This window comes from Aphelocoma coerulescens, chromosome 8 (assembly GCF_041296385.1).
Source record: "Aphelocoma coerulescens isolate FSJ_1873_10779 chromosome 8, UR_Acoe_1.0, whole genome shotgun sequence".
Taxonomy (NCBI): domain Eukaryota; kingdom Metazoa; phylum Chordata; class Aves; order Passeriformes; family Corvidae; genus Aphelocoma; species Aphelocoma coerulescens.
In genome coordinates, this window is record NC_091022.1 from 14,698,753 (window position 1) to 14,718,144 (window position 19,392).

The following is a 19,392-nucleotide window of genomic DNA, read 5'->3' on the forward strand; positions in this document are numbered from 1 at the left end:
ATTTAAATTGAAACTTCTGTTGGGATGAACTGTCCTGGCTGAGCTTTTCTTGGTCAACAAAACATTTGGCCAATGTAGAGAGAATGAAGCAGGCTGCTGTGTAGGAGATGCATGTCCCCTAAGACAGGGATTTTTTCTTGTGCTGTGCACTCTGTACAGGGCTGTCTGCCCAGCCTTGAGGGAGGTCCTCATACTGTCCAATTGCTTGTCTGTCAGTTGATTAAGGAAGGAGAATATTGTGCTCTGAAGGGAGCCCTTTGCACTCTTGAGCTGAAAGGACAGAAGGCAGGATGTGCTTCTGAGAGAGGAAAAAAGTGCTGATAAATATGTGGAGGGATCTAGGGGGAAGGAGAAATAAAATATGCACTGCAAGCAAGCTATTGCTGAGTTTAATAATTACAGCATTTTCCTGTCCAGCCACTGCACCGTTAGCATCTCTACTAGCATCTTGCTCATTATAAAATGCTTGGGTTTTCCTTGATTGTGAAGGGCATTCTATGAAACCCAACTCTATTCTGCTCTTAACAATAAGCTGGCTACCCTTCCACCCAGGCATGTCTAGCATCCATGCAAAACTCCAGAATTCATTTGTGAAAGTAGGTAGAAGTGTTAGAATGAGTTATTAAAAATGTAGACCCATAATGGGAGTAAAGAAGATTGCAAGTATAAAGAGAGGTTTTACACCTGGAAGTTATTATAGTTATTTAGATTGAGCGAGAATAATAACCAATTGTTTTCTAAGATGTATGACACATTTATGAAAAACCTTGAAGGATAAATGGATCTTTTTAGTATGCTACTTCCACAAAGGACTCTATGAATAAAATAATAGTGAGAGAACTCTCAGTGGATGCTGAATACTGCTAATTGATGAAATTATTACTTATTACACTGCAACTGAACTCTGCTTAGAAACACTATTTTCAGTATGATTTTTTGAAAATGACAGCTGAAATGTAAGAGGCTTTGTATTGAAAGTGAATAGTGATAATTTCTTAAAATCTTTGAAATGAAGGATATTTCAATGACAGTTAAAACTGAAAAAAGTGTTTTTTCTTAAGTGTACAGATCATGGACTATGACTGTGAAAATAAAATGAAATTTTCTGAAATCAATAAAGTAGACTTAATGTGGATTTATGAGGCATTTTAAAAATAACTTCAAGTATTCTATTTATAATAAAGCAGTCAATTATTTGTGTTGGCAGTTTTCATATTATGTCACATTTTAAGGTTAAAAATTAGGTTTGCGAGATAGAGTGTAGCCATCATATTAAGGAAAACTCTTAATTCTAAATTAAATCAGTATTGAAGAATACTGCTGATTTACTGCTCAGGGCAAAAATGGGAATGAGTACCAGATTTGCCTTGCTTTTCTATTGATGAAATTAGGGCCTGCTGTCCTTCTTGGTGTGTCTAGTTAGGTCTATATACGAACTCTCATGGATTGTTATCAGTAATCAGTGTGAGCATCTGCACTCAAAAGATCACATATAGTGCAACATTTTGCAATATAATTACAGGTGAATACAAGATCTAATTTTAGCCTTAACAAATCTGTTCATCGGTGCTAAGATGAACCTCCCTGTTAATTTCAGCAGGCTTAAGAATCAGAGGGACAAAGTAGGCTTGTGCAAATTCATGCTCACACTTGTGTGTGGTTGTGTTTGTATGCTACAGGAACACAAGATGGGAGATTAGAGGTGGTTCCCAGACTTATTCTGCTTCCATTTTAAAACTGTGTTTGATATTGCCCTTTTTTCAGTTCCAATTGAAAATGCAAAATTTGAAAGATTTTTGTAAGCATGAACATAGCTTTTCAAAACAGATGGAAGTGAGAAAGTGACAAAAGAGTTGGGAGGGGAAAAAAAAAAAAAGCAAAGAAGATAACCACAACAGAAGCTGTTCTAGAATGCTGATGATGAAATGTAGAAATAAAATGAATACAGAATGGAAAAAATGAAAATATTATCTCTTCTCAAAGTATCTATAGTCTGAGTAAAGTTCAGTAGTCAGCAGTAACCAATACTCTGCTGAAGGGCCAGAACTCTTTCATTAGGGTAGGGTATGATAAGAAATAGTTTCTGGAAGACTGTAGAGTAAGAACTGCTTCTTAAGTAAAGCAGAATAGCTTGCGTGCTGCTAAAGCTTGGTACTGGGTGAGGAGATAAGATGAATTGATTTAGGAACCCTGAGAAGTATTTAGCACAAAAGCAAAGTTAGGTAATTTTTAACTCCCAGTATAATGTTCTTTATGCACTTAATCAATGTGCCCTTAGTGAAAAATACGTAAGAAGTCTTGAGAGTTGGGCTAAAACTCTTTTAGTGCTGGAGCAGCGTTCTTGTCATGTTTGCTCTGAGATTTGCTTTTATAATCTTAGCTGAACAGCAAATCAGTTCAACTTCTCATCCAGGTTTGCCTTCTATTCTGTGCAGGGCAAGGCAGAACATGGGGATGGGATGGAAGTCTTGTTCCAGGGGTGATTCCAGTAATGATTAGACTATTTTACAATAGTGTCTGTTGTAATTATTTGTGACTCTTCCCCAATTTTTCCCTGTTTCAAATAGAAGCAGGGAACTCATGTATTTAAGTAGAGGTAAGTGTTGAAACTTAGGTAGAGTTTCAGGCTGAGAACCATCATCTTGGAGGCAGCCAGTCGGTGTGTAAGTCTGGGAGGGTGAGAGAGGACAGCGGTTGTGGTTGTGTTCCTCTTGTCTGGTGTTTTATCACACTCAGCTAAGGTGTCCTGCTGTGAATCCCCTCCTCAGGTGCTGTAAGAAGCAGCTTAGTTTGCCTTGCAACTTCCATTCCTGGAGTTAGACTTGCCCTACTTACAAAGCTTCCCTGTGAATGTAGGCCCTGACTCAGGACAAGGGAGCAAACAATAGCTAAAAGAAAAGGGGACCTAAAGTCAAGTGGAAAGAGCTCAGCATGACTTGGCAACATGAGTCAACCATATCCTGGGCTGCATCTAAAGAAGTGTAGCCAGGAGTTCAGAGGTGGTGGTTCTTGCGCTCTACTTTGCCCTTGAGACCCCCACCTAGAGTACTGCATCCAGCTCTGGGGTCCCCAACACAAAAAAGATGTGGACTTTTTTGAGGAGAGATAGAAAAATGATCAGAGGGCTGGAATGCCTCTGCTTTGAAGACAGGCTGACAGAGTTGGGGTTGTTTGGAAGAGAAGGCTCAGGAGAGACTTTAGAGCAGCTTTCTGGTACCTAAAGAGGGCCTACAAGAAAGCTGGAGAGGGACTTTTTCTTTTTTTTTTTTTTTTTTTTTACAAGGAAGCGTAGTGATAGGACAAGGGGAATTGGCTTTAAACGGAAAGAGAGTGGGTCTACATGAGATGTTTGGAAGAAATTCTATACTGTGAGGGTGGTGAGGCACTGGAACAGGTTGCCCAGAGAAGTTGTGGATGCCTCATCTCTGGCAGTGTTCAGGTCCAGGTTGGATGGGGTTTGAGCAACCTGGTCTAATGGAAGGTGTCCCTGCCCATGGCAGGGGGGCTGGAACTGGATGAGCTTCAAGGTCCCTTCCAACCCAAACCATTCTATGATTCTATGAGGTAAAGACTAAATCCACATTTCTGAAGCTGGCAGGCACAGAAGTACAGGAAGGTGGCACTTACAGAGAATTACCTGGGTACCTTTCCTCTGTATAGTTTCTAAAAGATGTTACTTCTGTTACAACTTTTCCTGTTACTCTGCAGTATGTGCTTCTGCTCGTAACAAACAGCAAAGGGATACTGGTCTGAGACAATTGGTTTTTAATACTTCCATCCTAATTGAATGATAGCTTTGTGGTCTTGTATTCTAGGAAAGAGAACTTTGACCTCTCAGCAAGATGGGAATTTTTTTTTTTTCAAAAGTCCAGTACTTTGATTTTGATGCAGCTTGAATTCCACAGCCTTAGAGTCATTTCAGTATGTTTATAGGAGAAATACTTCACTGTAATTTTAGAAAACCTTACAAAGGATAATGGGAATAGTTCTTCCCTGCTCAGAGCTCTCACAGCAGAGATGCAGTTTTGCTTAATAAGGAAAAGAATTGAAAACTAATGCTACTACATGCAATATCCTTTATAAAGTGTTTAAAAGTAAGTTTTCTCTATAAGCATGGGACAAAGTATAATAGATCAGAATCCAAATGTTTGCTGGCATGTTTCTAGATTGGGCAGCCTTACCTCATTATTTTATTTTTTTTAAGAGTATCGCCTCTGCCTCCGTCCCACACATTCATCAGTATTTAATGTCAATGAGATTTGAAAATCAAAACTGTAAGAGTGAAAAACTCCAAGGAATTTTTATATTTCCTGTTACTGATATATGTTCCACTCTCATCTATAGCACGTGAGTCCCTGTATACTTACAGAATATCATGTGTCCTTGCTTAAAGGTGTCAACATCACTTTGTGCTTCAGCAAAAGTGAACAATGACATTTTAAAACAAAATGGAGAAATTGTCAACAGTTTCCTCTTGCCTTACTTACATGGGCTATTGAATTTTGTTGTTTGAAAATTAGCTGTGGGTTTGTTTTTTTTTTTTCCAATTATCAGACATTTAATAATATTTTAAAATATGACTTTACATATCAAACCCTCACTATTTATTGGATACAATTAACAAATCCTTCACATTTCCATTTTATTTCTACATGCTAATTCTTTTTTTCCTTTTTGATTAGGATGCTCTGGTGTATACACAAAGTTAGTGGAAAATCAGTAGTCCCATTGTCAATTTTGCATTTTACCATTGTATTAAACAGTTGCTACTGAAATTTTTGTAGAAGTTTGCACACTAGTTGCAAAAAGGTAGGTTTACTTGTTACTTCATGTCTCAACAGATTTAGAAAGTCAGTACTGATAGATAGTTGGCATGTTCTTGGAACAAGTACAAATGTTCACATTTGTTTCAAGCACTGAATGTACTAGATCTTTTGGATGTATATTGTTACTCTCATCCTTGCATTTCAAGTTCATTTATTGGACTTTGAAAATCACCTTTTAACAAAGTTTTCAGAACATTGCTTTGCTCAGCTAAAATTAGTTCCGCTGATTTTGCCAATGATTAAACATAAGCAGTATTAACTTTGCTAATTTCTCTCCTATGATCAAAAGTTAGCAGAGCATTCACTTGTCATTAACAGATGTGTCTCTAATGCAAGTTTGGGTTTTGGTTAAGCAAACACTCAAAACTGAGGGTCCAGTTTGGAGTTTCAGTTATGGAGATACAATGGCCTTTTTTTGGTTCTGACAAAGCTTATTTTCAAAGGCAACTAAGCTTGCTTTGTCTTGTGATCTGTTGGTCTTGTAGAAAAATAGAAGTGAGATGTAATTGTATGTGTATAATAATGATCCTTTTTGCTATATAAAATATAGAAAAATAATAAATGACTCTCCATTTGAGTGAGCAGTTACAAATAATATTTGTATTCCTCATGTAACAGAGCAATTTAATGTGCAAGCATTTTAGACATAGATCAATTTTATACTGAGGAAACCAAAAAGTTCTGATATACCTGTGATGCAAACCTAATATTTTTCTGAAGCTTTAAGTTTTGGTTTGTAAAGGAGGAAGGTGTTTTTCTTACAAAGATGAAAAAAGGTGACTTTTGGGGTAGTGGGTATCACAGACTGGAAACCATATATGTGTTGACTTCTAAAGTAACAGCAGTCATGAAGCTAAGAATCAAGGCTGTGACATGAGTTGCTCTGGTTTTTTTTGCACTTCACCAATTGGTTGGATGATTAAAGACTGTCCAGTTAGGGAGAAAAATTACTAAAATGTTAACTGTATGTGCAGAAGGAGATAGCTGCACAAAATTTTAAAACCTACTTTTAAAGGCTGTAAATTAAGTAATGTGTTATCCAACCAAATGAATATATATAGTTAATTCAACTCTGAGTACCTCAGCCAGAGCTGTGCTCAGCTATGTCTTCTCTGAATTTGCTGTGCAAAGGCTAATATTTTTGGATGTGGTATATTGTTTATAGTGTGAAAACGTGATCTTATCACAGAGTGGGGTGTCCCTGGAGAAGCCTCAGAACTGATCCTGTGGTATGGTGCCGTTTGAGCCTGCTTTAGGCTGTATGGTTTTGATGTATATATGCTTGTGTTAAATGCATGAATAATTCACTGATACTGGTACTACTTGGATATTTAAGTAAAGCCTGGAGGGTGAGTATTCGCTTTAGTTTTCCCTGTGAGGGTCAAGGCACTTCTGCAGAGATTAGTTGTGTCAAGGAGGTAGCATGCAGAGTTTCCATGAGCGTAATTTACCACCCAGAGCTCTTCCCATAGAGGAGAGTGGTTGGTATCGATGGGAAACAAGTAACACTTTTTGGGTTTCATTTTAATAAACCTTTTAGAATTTACAGTAATACCTAGCACAAATGCATTGCTGAGTTAGAGAAATCAAGCTCTAAATCTGACAGTTAAGGTAACAGCAGTATTATGTAAGCCATGCTTAGGGTTGTGTAATTTTGCTACTTTGTTAATGTGTAATGCATTAACTTTGTTTATGTAACGGGAAGTGCATGAGGTATAACACACTTTTGTTAACATAGACATATTCATAACTAAGACTTTCCCGACTTTTGTGGGAGTGATTTAGAAAACTGCTCATTTTGTTAAGACACAGTATTTACATATTGCAGGAAAATCTGAGGATCAAGAAATTCTGTAGTGATAAAATTGAAAATCCCATTCCTTAAGTATCTAGTAATGGATCCAGGACTACACCTCTAGGATACTGATACACTGTGAGGGTGTCACAGGGTAAATTGTCTTACTCTCTCTCTAAATACTAGGGGCTAGCAAGGAGTGCAAGAAACCAGAAAGGTCTTTGTTCTGCTATCAGCAGTTTGTCTTAGGGGGGAATTTAAAGCAATGTGGAAATGTAAAAATGAAGATACAGCACTTAAGTGCTATGCTAAAGGCAGTGACCTGGCAGCACACAGGTAGCATATGCTTATCACTAGATCGTCCACTGGCCTTAGTTCTTGCTCCTTTTTGAAACTATGAGCTTGTGTGGCTTGAAGAAGAAACTTGTCTTGTGATTAAAAGCTGGGACTTTTCCATCTGGGTTTGAGCTCCCCCTGCCCATATGCACGCCAGGATTCAGGGTCAGGCCTCAGTCCTTGAGCAGGTTGGCTTCTCCATCCCTGTCCCACAGAAGGCTGCAGTGCTGCTGCTCTTCTGGCACTGGTTCATAGGCTGGTTGTCTCTTCAAAGTACTGGAGCCCCATCTTCCAACTTGATGGACCTTGAGGACTGGTTCATAGCTAATAAGAGTATAAAGGGCTCAGGCATGAGCAGAGGGCCACCTGGAGAATTTATTGTTACTGAAAGAGATGAGAGGGTTGCACCTTGTCACACTGTGGTATATTGGAATAAACTATGTTCACAGTCTGCTTGTGACTTTGCTCATGTGTGCAGCCATTTGTCTCAGTAACAGAAAGCATATCTGGTAATATACAAAAATAATTCCTTGGGGGTTTTCCTTGGATTTTCCAAAGGCTGACCACATTCTTCCCTTGATGTTTCCACTCATTTCACATTTCATCAAGCTTTCTCTGGCTTTTGTTGCTTCACAATTAAACCAGGCCTGAACTACTGTGAAAGCATGGTCTTTTCACCTTTTTGAAATTTTTGCATGAATTCATGAATTCCTAAGAGACATTATCATCCAAGTTACATAAATTGTTTGTAAAGGTTCTCATCAGTTCTGATCTTCAGTAACGAAATATGTATTTGACACAACTGTCAATTTATGGGATATTCTGTCATAAATAAGCATGTGGGAGAGATTCACAACATTGTCCTATATTCTTTCAATAATGGAAAATAACACAGAGCTAGCTTCAGGAAAACATGACACCATAGATACTTTTCGAAATCCTGTATTTATCTTCGGGTGTCACAAACTCTCCTATGACTAGAACTTTCTGATTGGGCAATGAAACTTTCATGTATAATGAGGACTTTGCATGGCATGTAAAGTCCTGCATCTGACTGTCAGTACCTCATGCAGCTTTCCAAGAAGTAGAGTAGATGTGAGAAGCAAAATGTGAATTAGGCAATTCAAATTAGATATTAATAGGAGTTCACACCTTGGTCATCTTCTTCACTGATGTGATTTTTCAACACAGTTCCTTATTGTGGGGTCATCTAATCTCATGAAAACAAATACTTTTGAATTCTTTAGCCTTTGACTGAATAGCAATTACAAAATTAGTTTCATATTCAGATATACTAGAAAATATTAGTGGAAAAGCCCCAGGTATTTGTTTCTGTCAGTGAATTAACACTTGCATAGCTTTGAAATTAATTGTTTAATATGCTCATTATTCTTAGAAAAAATAAATATGTTCTCATTATGTTCACTTGGTGAACATATGTATCTTGCAATACATTTAATGTTACTTGCTGTGAGGGAGATTACAACTCCTTTTAAGGAAATTGGGTAGATTAATGGAATGGGGTGGGTTAAATTGCTCTCCGCATGCATTCCCTAGCATGCCTGGCCTACTCCAGAATTTTAATTGATATATATAAAACTTTTTAGCTGAGGAGGCTCTGTGAAGCAACTGGATTAAATCAGGATATAGCCTGTGTATTGCAGAGGCTGGGCTAGGGAAATGAGCTGTATGCTAAAACAAAGACTGACACATGGGACCTTGTTTTATGCCCACAATCACAGTCTGCAACAATGAACTGTTGCATTTTCCACAGCTTCACTGTGACAGTGTGCACATTGGTCTGTGGTGAACTTCAGCAGGTGTTTTGGGGCTGTTCATAGGAAGCTTCCCCAACAAGCTACAGGAAGTGGACAGAATCCATGAAACAAGCAAATATTTACTTTGTCTTTTCAAGAAGTTTATACAGTTTTGATATTGCAACCTGTGGCAGAGCCTGAAGATAGATTTTCTGATCCTTATTCTGGCTTCGAATGAGCAGTAACAAATATGAGGATTACTAAGGACTAAATACTCCTGGTGCAACTCACTGGTTTCAGTAAGAGGCTCTCCAGAAGAAGAGTAATCTTTAACTATTGAATTTTTCCAAATTTATTGTTTTGAATGAGAGGTAAAGTCCACATAAGCAGGACACCTTGGTAAGGTTGTTACTTTTGGGGAGAAAAAAGAAAAGCCAAAGATTTCACAACATAGTGCTTTAAAGAAAAGCTTTCAAAATTTGAATTAATGTCACATAATTTACAAAGATGCTGCTAGACTTGTAGGACTTTTTGATGACTGTCTTGGAGTTACTGCAGTCTCACCTATGAATTAAATTGTACCTTTTCCTTAATAACATCCCCTCTCTGCCTGCTCCTCTGTCCCCAGTGGCTTTGGCGCATTCTCAATGAGCATAGTGCTTCCATAACTTTTATATTTTATTTTGCTGAACATGCATTTAATTAAGAATCAGATTTAATTGAAATAGCTTCTTCCGATTTCAGGAGAAGAGTGGCTTTATGAGATGAGAATAAAAAGTGACACTTTTAATGAAATTAAAAATGAAATTAAATGTCTTTAGAAATTTATGTTGCATCACTGCAGAGCATGTGCCAAACCTGCCTTGATTTACCTGAAAGTGCTGTATCAGAGACAGGACTCCCAACTGGAGAGCGTATCCTATCCTGGATGACTGCTTTGGAATCACTTACTTGGAGTAATACTAATTCAAATTCCTGATAAATTACTCACTGTGATATAACATGCTGTTTTAAAACTTTTACAGCCTTTTCATTAATAGATGATAGTGAAAATTAGAGCTAGTATTTTTTCTGTAGATTTCTTAATCATGCCATTTAAAGTAGAAGCTAAGCAATAAACATCTAGTGAATAGCTTATGGTAAATTTAATCTCAGAAGCTATGTTGCTGTTGGCACAGATCAACATAACCATCTATCACTAAATTCTCAAAATTTAAGAACTGTAGCTACGACTTATACATGCTAGTCATTCTCAATGTACATTACATATGAGTAGTTTATTGCATTTTAGGATTCTTGCAACCTAAATCAATATCTATTAGACATAACAAATATGTTCCTTTCTAGAAGAGGATGTATTCAGAAATTGAACCATTCTTCTGTATTTTGTAGCTTATAATAATTGTTGTCTTTTAAAAGACCTGAAAGAAGTCATTGTCATGGGTTATTATTAAAGGAATTCCTTAAGGTAATTATATTTGAGGGAGTCATCTGCAAAATATATTTGAGTTGTGTTCCACAGAGATGGGCTACTTGGCTTTTCTCCCAAAGTGAAGTCTTCAAATTAATCTGTGGAAATAGTGAAAGAAAGTGTAATACTTTGGTGGTGCCCGTAATCATCAGTGCTGTGCAAAGCTGCAAGTTTAACTTGACTGTGCACGTTGTGCTTCTGTGCCACATGTCACAAACTCAGCATGGGCTCAGTCCACTTCTATGTCCTTACTCACAGCCCCATCTCTTTCTTCATCAACAGAGTACCACAATAGATTTCCACTGAAGTACAGCATCCTTATATTCTGATTTGCAGCCATTAATGATATTGGAGTTATATCTACTATTAATGAAATAAATGGGACCATTTCTGTGAAACTGTAAAGATATAATTCATAGGTTCTGCATTACTATACAAATAGCATCTTAATGGGAAATCCAAAGTTCATAGAAAGTATTATGACGTATTGAAAAGACGTATTATGTACCCGTATCCTCTGCTGGGGAACTTAAGTCTTGCCCTTTCAATATCTGGAGAGATCAAGCAACAGCTCATATGGCAAGAATGAGAACTTATGTAGCAGGATAAGCATATGATTCAGACAAGCAAGATTGCAGGTGCCCAAATAATTCTCCTCACCAATGAACTTTCCCCCTGCTCAGATGACCAGTGTGTTTGAGAGATTGAAGGTCTTAGGTTTTCTTTCTTTCATGTCCAAGTGGTTTATTTTTGTTTAGTTGTGTGTATTCATTGTTATTTGCAATACTAACTCTAGAACTTTCTTATTAATTTTGCACTTAGTGGCTGACCCATCTGAATTTTTAGTTAAATTTACTAAATGACTGACTAGCCATAAGCTATGAAAAGCCAACCAGGGAACTGAAATGAATAGGAAGAAAACACCCTCACTAATTTAATTTCTGACAGTTCAACTGACCCAAGAACATTTGCATTATTTTCCCACTTAAGCAGTTAACTTCTGAGTTGTTCTTAAACACCAGGGACCTCTAGCTAGAGCAGCAACTTTGGTCAGTAATCCAAGATTTGGGCAGGTAGTATATTATTTAGGTAGTGGAAATACAAGCAGTTTTTATATTGTATATGTGGTTTAGTATTTTCTGTGCCAATTTTATTTCAGATTTAATTCTGGGACATGCTGTGCTACGTAGTCCTTTTGGGTTTTTGCAACTGTTGCACTTGGAGCCATGCTCCTGCTCCAGAATTCCAACAGGAGCAAACATATGGGGATTCTTCCGTCCTTGGCTTGCCCCACCATTTGTTCCATGTTTTAAACCAACTGGTGCTGTACCCAGTGGAGTACATCTGTTACAGTTTATTGCTAGAAATTTGCAATTCATTTCAGTTTGCTAAAATAATTATAATATTCATGGCCAAGCATTAAGCAATTACAAAAGAGAGTAGACAAAATTTTGTTGAAGTTTGTATGTGATTCAAAACGTACTGCCCAGCTTGGGTAATTTGGGTACTCAACAGTCAGATAATGCTCTGACAGTTGAGTTTGATCATCCTGAGAAATTCAAGTATCTGCTGAGATATCCCTTATATGGATGTCCCTGCTCTGTTTTAATTAAGGGCAAAATAAATTGGCATAAACCACCACTGAATGCATTTGGTTGCCACATCTTGCTTGAGGTACTCATCTGGGGAACACCCTGAACGGGAGCAGAGTCTTTGCTGCTGGAATTGCAGAGGCACATCCAATAAAACCCTGTAACTCTTTCTGAAAATCAGCAGCATGTAGGCTGCTAAATAGTCTATACAGTTTTGAATGTTGTACCCCACTTTTCATCTCTTTGTGCTTCAGGCAGTCTGGGAGTTGCAGTGTTAGGCTATGTCGTTGTTTGCAGGTAGAATTTTCAAAGGGGTGAGGTTTCTGGTTTGTGGGAAAATCGGATTACCAATCAGTTCAGAGTAAAGCATTAAATAGTTGAATAGAAAGTGACTCCTTCACATTTAAAATAAGAAGTCCCCATAATCAGTGCAATAAAATCTTAATACAAGAGATGACTGTCATCATTATCACCCTCCAAAGCAGATTTTTAAAATTAGGAAGAATTACAATATAATATTCATAACTCCATCACACTCCTCATGTTTCTGTAAGTCAGTCTCGCACATCTTTGACATATAGTAACAGAATAAACACACACTACTCACCACAGTGGAGACATGTAATGCTAAAGCCAAGGTTTTTTATAGGTAAACTTGCAAACCAGTTCCAGAAGTTACAACCAGCAATGTCCCTGTGTTTGTTCTCCATCACAGACCTGAGTCTGGATCTGTCTCTTGAATGCCTTTCACACTCACCCCTTGAAATAAACAAGGTCACTTTTGCTATAGAAATCTGTCACTTGTCTGATTTGAAAAAGTTTTGGTTCCAAAAATTGGATTTAATTTGCGAAGTTACACTAGGATAGTGAACGTAGGCAAACTTCATTCTGCCTGTGGTGTCGGACCTCCACTATGACTTAAAAGCATAGCTATATTCTTGAGATTTGTTTGTGTCCTCGCAAATAAAAGATAAAGGAGTTAACTTATCAGCTCACTAGGCTTAGAAGGAGATTCTTATACCGAGGAAGTTGGGGTTCATACTGAAGTGATGAAACATTCAGAAATAACCCAGATATTTAAAAATATTTTTGCTTGTTTTGTTCTACAAGTGTTGCTTGACGTGATATAATGAAGCAGAATTATGTGTTTCTATATGCTGTACATAAAAAATATATGGGAATGGAAACCATTATTAAAGCTGCTAAATATAATTCTGTTTTCTAGTAATCCTAGAAAGGTCTTTAAATATTCATTATCTAAGTGGTGTGGACAATACAAATCAAAATAAATTTGTATGAAGTTGGGCTGTAATGTTGAGTAATTGCATTTAGTTTTACATAGCACTGTAAATAAGTGTGTAAAGTGTGATCTAAGAGCCTTTGAACCTTTATGGAAATTTTAATCTATAATTTAATATATTTTGTTCTCTTTCTACAGAACATTCTGGCTTTAAATCCCCGAAAACAAACACATGCAACTCTTCACTCAACTGCAGCAAAGAAACAAGTCAAGAAGCAATGGAAAAGGAATTCTGACAAAAACTGTTCAGTAAGTGCACATTTATTATTGCATCTGGAACATGTTTATCATCGCATCTGGAACAATCATTGAGGCTGAAATCACAGCTGTGTGAGAAATCAATTGGAGTTTCTTGTGTTATTTAGTAGCCACATTTGGCTTCTAGTTTGTTCCTGTAGATACAAAGTTACTTTGTGATGAGCTGTTTATTTTTCAGAACCAATTGAATTCCATACTTTTTAAATTTTTGGTGATTTTAGTAAGTGTTTGATGCAACTTTTGTGCCTTTTGTTATGGAGTCTGATCTGTCTCTCGTATCACATCCCCAGCCACGCAGAGCCCTTTGATTTCCCTGGGCAGCCTCTTCTGCTGCTCCCTCCTTTTCTTTCTGTATTCCAAGAGTCACACTGGGCAGAGCAGCACTTCACTATACTTTCTGAGACTTTTAAAGCTAATTTTATTTTGCTACAGAAATAGGGGAGCCTATTGTATGTACCTATTTTATATATAAATAAGTGTATAATGCTTAGATTAAAACATGACTCGGGATTTTAAATATTGTGTGTTGTATTTTTCAGGAAATAGTTGATTTTAGGATAATTTTTTTTTTTTGCTGTAAACAATCTATACTCTTCAGTATTTCTGCCATTAGATATCATCATTTTCTCTCTAGGTATTTGAATTCCTAGTCTCAGTGTGATATTTGACTAATCCTATCAGATGCTTTTTGTCTCTTTGATCTCTCATCTGATTAGAAGGTTTGTAGTGTTTTTACTGTCTTCCTTCAGGTTGTCTTACATAATCCTCTAAATTCAGAAGTCTTTTAGGTAGAGTACTATTTCCCATATGGGTCTAATGATACTGGTGTCTTTTCATAGTGTTGTCAAAACGCCTTCTCCCACTACACAGGAAAATTCAGATAGGAAGTTGATTTTGTTTGTAACTAAAAATATGTCATCCAAAACCCAACAAAACACAAACCCAACCAAAAATGCCACAAAGTTCCTCAGTTTCTTAAAATCATGAAATCCAGTATGAGCAACAAATACTTGCTGGGAGGACCAACCCAGGATATCCTTAGCATTTCAGCAATGCTCTTAGTACAGTTTCCTGTTTTATAGTATTGATTGTAAGAATCTCTTTCTTGCTAGAGCTAATATTCCTACCTTCTTGTATTTATTGGCTCAGATAATTTATGAACTAGAAACTTATGTATGTGAAAACCCTCTGTTTGTGAGCTTGGATGATTATTTTGGGATGTCTGATGCAGATATTGCCCACAACTGTCTGTTCCTGCAGCACAGAATGTTGGGCCACTTAGCAAGCGGCTTCTGGGCAGCTGCAGTTTGCATTGTTGTGTTTTCAGGTGACCTGAAATCAATACCAGGCTGTAAACGCCTCTGTTTTCAGAAACTGTTTGTTAGGAAGCTCAGGTATCCGTGCAGCAGGGCAGCTGGGCATCTGTGTAGTAACCTGATTATGTGTCCCACTGTAAATTACCCTAGTTAGTTAAACTGTAACATAGAAATATTTTATTAATGGGTGTATTAACACAGATTTTCTAAAGCATCTAGGCTTTTAAATCACTCTTTGTTAACCCTGAGCTGTTCTCCATGTCAGCCTTGTTTGGTTTTTGTATTCAGTTTATACATGAAGTGTTTGATATTTGCTGTTGATTTTTAAAGTGCATAGTTTTCTAGAAATTGTCCCTCTTCCCGTGTTCCTGCTATTAGCTGTTTTTACCTCATGTTGTCTCAAATATTCCTGGATCCCCAAGGTCTGAGCTTCTTGGGCTGTGCAAACACCTCTGATTTGGGTTCATTGCTAGCTTGCGTGCCTTGTCAGGATTTTCAGTTGAAAGAAATTCTGAATATTGTCAAATATTGCAGGATGATGTTTTGTCATAGGCTTACCATCTAATAAACAACTTGGCTTTATAGTTCTGTAATACTGCTGGGAGATCTGTGCAGTTATTAGGACCCTACCCTGACAAGGGTCTGCTCATGTGGTACATGGATTAAAGGTTAGAAAGAAACAAATGTGTACACGGGCAGATATAACTATCTTCATCACACATAGTTCTTATACTGCATTTTATGTATTATTTAGTAGAAACATCACATAATTGAGTTTGAAAGCTATTATAAGAAATGTAAAGTGCTAGAAGAAACTGTAAAGGGATAGTCCTTATTTTTAGATGGGTAATGGTCCTAGTTTTTAAAACTGACAAACCTTTCTTCACTCAGAGATAGTAGCTTACTTTGACTGTGTAAGATTTGCTACACAGCTTACTATAGCAGAAAAAGCCCTGAAAAATTAAAAAAATCAAATATTTGTCTGGTCTCCCATTACATAAAAGACATTAGTAAAAAATAAGAGACATTTTACATTCTCCAGATCACTGTTGTTGAGTGGTTTTGATAAAAAAAATAAAACAAGACGGTAGAATCCTTTCCTAGCCTCCTTAAATTAAGAAAGCTAATGTAGGAAAGGATTCATTGAGCAAAATTTTCTGTTTTGGTCTAGAGAGCCACTGGTGATAATGTTTAGGCCTGCTAATGAATAGATCAAGCTCCATTTGAAGTCCATACGAACTTTATTTGTTTCCATTTCCTTAAAATCTGAATTTGGCTTTTAGCTTTAGATTCTTTTAAAGCTGTTCTGATGCTGCCTTTGCAGAACTACTGTTGAAAGGAAGGTGGGAGTATGAAAATACAAAACTAATTAAATTAACAGCCCTCAAAACTCTGAACAAAAGCTGCATCTGCTGAGGCATGCACACAGTGACTTTGTAATGTCTAATACACTTCCAGATGGCAGACTTACATATTTCTTCAGAATAATTACACAAGTGAAATTTTAACTCCTAGCCTGCTCTGAGACACTTTGGGTTACCCATTTAATGAGTTCTGAAGTGGAAACTGAATGTCAGTATCTTTCCTCAGCATTGGACAAGTATTCTCCTAAAGGAAGGTTCAGTTATGCTTTCAATGAGTGCTATTGTCTATTTACTATCTTAGCAACCAAGTGTTGCTGTAAAAATGATACAGCAGTAGGTGCAAGATTAGTCAGCTTTCCTTCAGAAATTTTAACTCAGAGATTTATATCAGAGTAAGAAAACTCCTTATTGCTGTGTCACCCTCAGTAACAGCATTAGACCTAAGCATTAACACTCTTGTTTCTTATGAGTCATGCTGAAAAGGGGTATAAACAGATGCCTCTAGTTATCTGGGGGAACGAGATTTCTGTTGTCCAGAAAAAACTAAAAGTAGAAGACTTTTGTAATGGCTGTTCTAATAGCAAACGTTAAAGAAGGGTGCAAAATTTAGGTCACATTAGGTCATCAATTTACAGATAAAACAAAAACAAAGGAGTGAACTGTGAAACTGATTTGCTTTGATTTCAGGGCTTTCCTAAGGATTGTTTAGACTTTGGAATAATGTTTTTATTTGTGATATCTAACTCTTTATAATTCCATTTCTCTGTGTATTTTATGCTTGCCTACATTTAGATCACAAACTAGAGGGGCAGATGTGTGCATTTGCATTGCACCCAGCACACTGATTCCCATGCTTTATGAATAGGGTTTGTAAGCATTATGGGATGAGTTGTGCTTTTACCTTGTACATGTGCAGGTTTTTAATTTAAATGAAATTCACCTCCACAGGTTTTATAAATTGACTTGTCGCTGGAGAATTCAGTGGGATATTTTAGTCCACCCTTCTTTTTGGTAATGAAATCTTGTAGTTACCTACTAAGGATAGGTGAGAAGTTGATATAGATCCACCTATGTATTCAGACTTTCTTCAGTTTCTGCATTTAGAAATAAATGTAACATTTGCTCCAGATGGAAATGCTGGAAGTATTTCAACAAGACAAGAAGGTGAAAAGGAAATGGAGTTTAAATTGGTTTGTAGCTAATTGCCATAGCCTATAATAGTATTGATTTTCTGGCAGTAGTAGCATTGTTCTTTGTCCTTACATGTGCTAAGCCTGATCAGCATTGTGCAAAAAGAGCCTCTCTTCCATGAAATTTTGATGCTCACCTGTTTGTTTGTTTGTTTAAATTTTTTTTCCTTCTTTTTGGCAGAGGCATCACTTTGGGAAAAAGACTTTAACTGTACTATAGTTCTTTCCAGCCATTAGAGAAAACCAAATTCTTCACCTTGTCTTTTTCTGTACAACTTTAAGTGCAACTACCTGATTGCTTTGTGTTAATGATGGAGAGTGAGATCTGCAACTCATTGCAAGACATACCAGCTCATGTTGCTCTTTACATTCAGAGGACAAGGGTACTCCCTTAAAACAGTAGTAATAAGAGCTTGCTAAAATTTCCTGTGGCTGTAACTGCTATATATAAACATCTGTAAAAAGTAATTATTAAAAAAAAGGTGTGTAAGTACCTCTTGACATACAAATGTTCAAGCTTGCATAGAAAAATTTGTAAACAAGATGATCCTTTCTCAGCTATAATCAGTTTGTTACTCTAAGTGTTGCCTTCCAGTGAGGTGGAAAACGTTCACATGATTTTTGTCCCTAATCATGTATCATGCTTACAGAATAATCCAGTTAACATTTCACAAATAACTGATGGATTGAAGCAGAAATAGTGCAAATTGCAGACAAGTAGATATGAAACCCAGTACACCCAAGGCCTGAAATCAGGAACTTTAATGAATAAATGCTTTTTCAGTGAATAATTTGTCCATTTCTAGACATGTATTGATGAAAGATTCTATATTTATAAATAAAAAATAATCCCAAATATTGTAAAATAGAGAACACTCATTAAAGGAAATCAACTCAATTATATTTATAATCTAAATGTATAGTTTACCTTTGCAAATATTTATTTTTGTCTTCATTGCATATGAATATGCAAGTTTAGCTCTTTCCTGAATGGGTATACAATGGCAGATGTCTCTCTAATCGCTGCTCTATTCAAACATTAATTGGTAGAACATATGTAGAATTCTACTAGTCTGAATAGGTATAGGATAGCAGCAGTCTTTTTAATCACATCACTATTCAACCACTAATTGGTGTGATGATTAAGGGACATTAGAGGGAGCACTTTGACATCTGATTCTTTGAACTGATGTCTGCTCGAGCTGTGCTGTATTCATCATGGCCAGACTGATTTCTTAAATAAAACGCTCTGATTCCCAAATGTGGAAAATATTGCATTAGGATCTATTGAGGTGATTAGGGAATTTGAGAATGATTCTTATATTTAACTAGTGATTGACTGTATATGCACAAACTCTTCATATGAATAATACATGTGTTACTGAGTATCAGAAAGAGCTGAGAAGTAACATCAAGAGATTTTCTCTTTTCTCATAGTGTCAATAATTAAATATTAATACACATTTTAAAATGTACCAGTTTAATCATTTAGCAGTCAAATTCCTACTCATGCATTTTTTAGATTAACTAATTACTCTGCATTTTCTCTTATCGATAGCATATGCTGGCATTTATAACCCTTCCACTGGAATAAAGTGGTTTACATGTTTATATATATTGCTTATACTTGCTCTAAGAACTGCATATTATGAATTTCCTTGAATTTTATGTTTTATATTAGTTTCAATGTCTTAAGGTGTTTTCATTAGAATATCTCAATAGCTCCTAACTTGCCTGGCTGCAACAAATTAGTGGTTTTATGCATGTTTTCTGTGTATTAAATTGTAAATACTGGGTGATGGCAAGTTGTGCCAAATGCTTTCTTAGTACTCTTCTGGAGTGCTGTGCAAAACCACCTCTAACCTTTTAACTGCTTCTGTTCCTGTTCCTCAGGTTTGGTGTTCCTCATATTTGATTTGGATGATTCCTCTTCTATAGAGGCGCATTTGCCAATTAGTGAGCAGCATTTAGTTCCAGGTGTATTTCTGATCTTAGCCATTTCAAAACCAGAAGTGTTTCAGAGTTGCAAATTGTTTCGTTTTGCACATACTTATATGACAAAATGAAAAACGCCTGTCTGCTGAAAGTGCTGAATTCTAGGTAAATCCAACTTGTTCTCCCTCATTAAAGCTGAGTAAATGAGAGTAGAGATAGGATCAGAAACCATCTTCACTGTTAACTTTCAAT

General features: G+C 36.6%; 1 protein-coding gene across 11 annotated transcripts in view; it reads left to right on the plus strand.

The window, feature by feature from the left end:
- Positions 1-19,392, plus strand: part of DPYD (dihydropyrimidine dehydrogenase) — a 366,543-nt gene that overhangs the window by 20,961 nt on the left and 326,190 nt on the right. For all 11 annotated transcript variants that reach the window (XR_011152352.1, XM_069022646.1, XM_069022644.1 and 8 more), the window contains one exon: positions 13,216-13,326. Coding sequence is in view for 10 of the 11 variants with exons in the window: in XM_069022644.1 (XP_068878745.1) it covers positions 13,216-13,326 (111 nt within the window). In the remaining variant the exon portion in view is untranslated. The remainder of the gene's footprint in view (positions 1-13,215; positions 13,327-19,392) is intronic.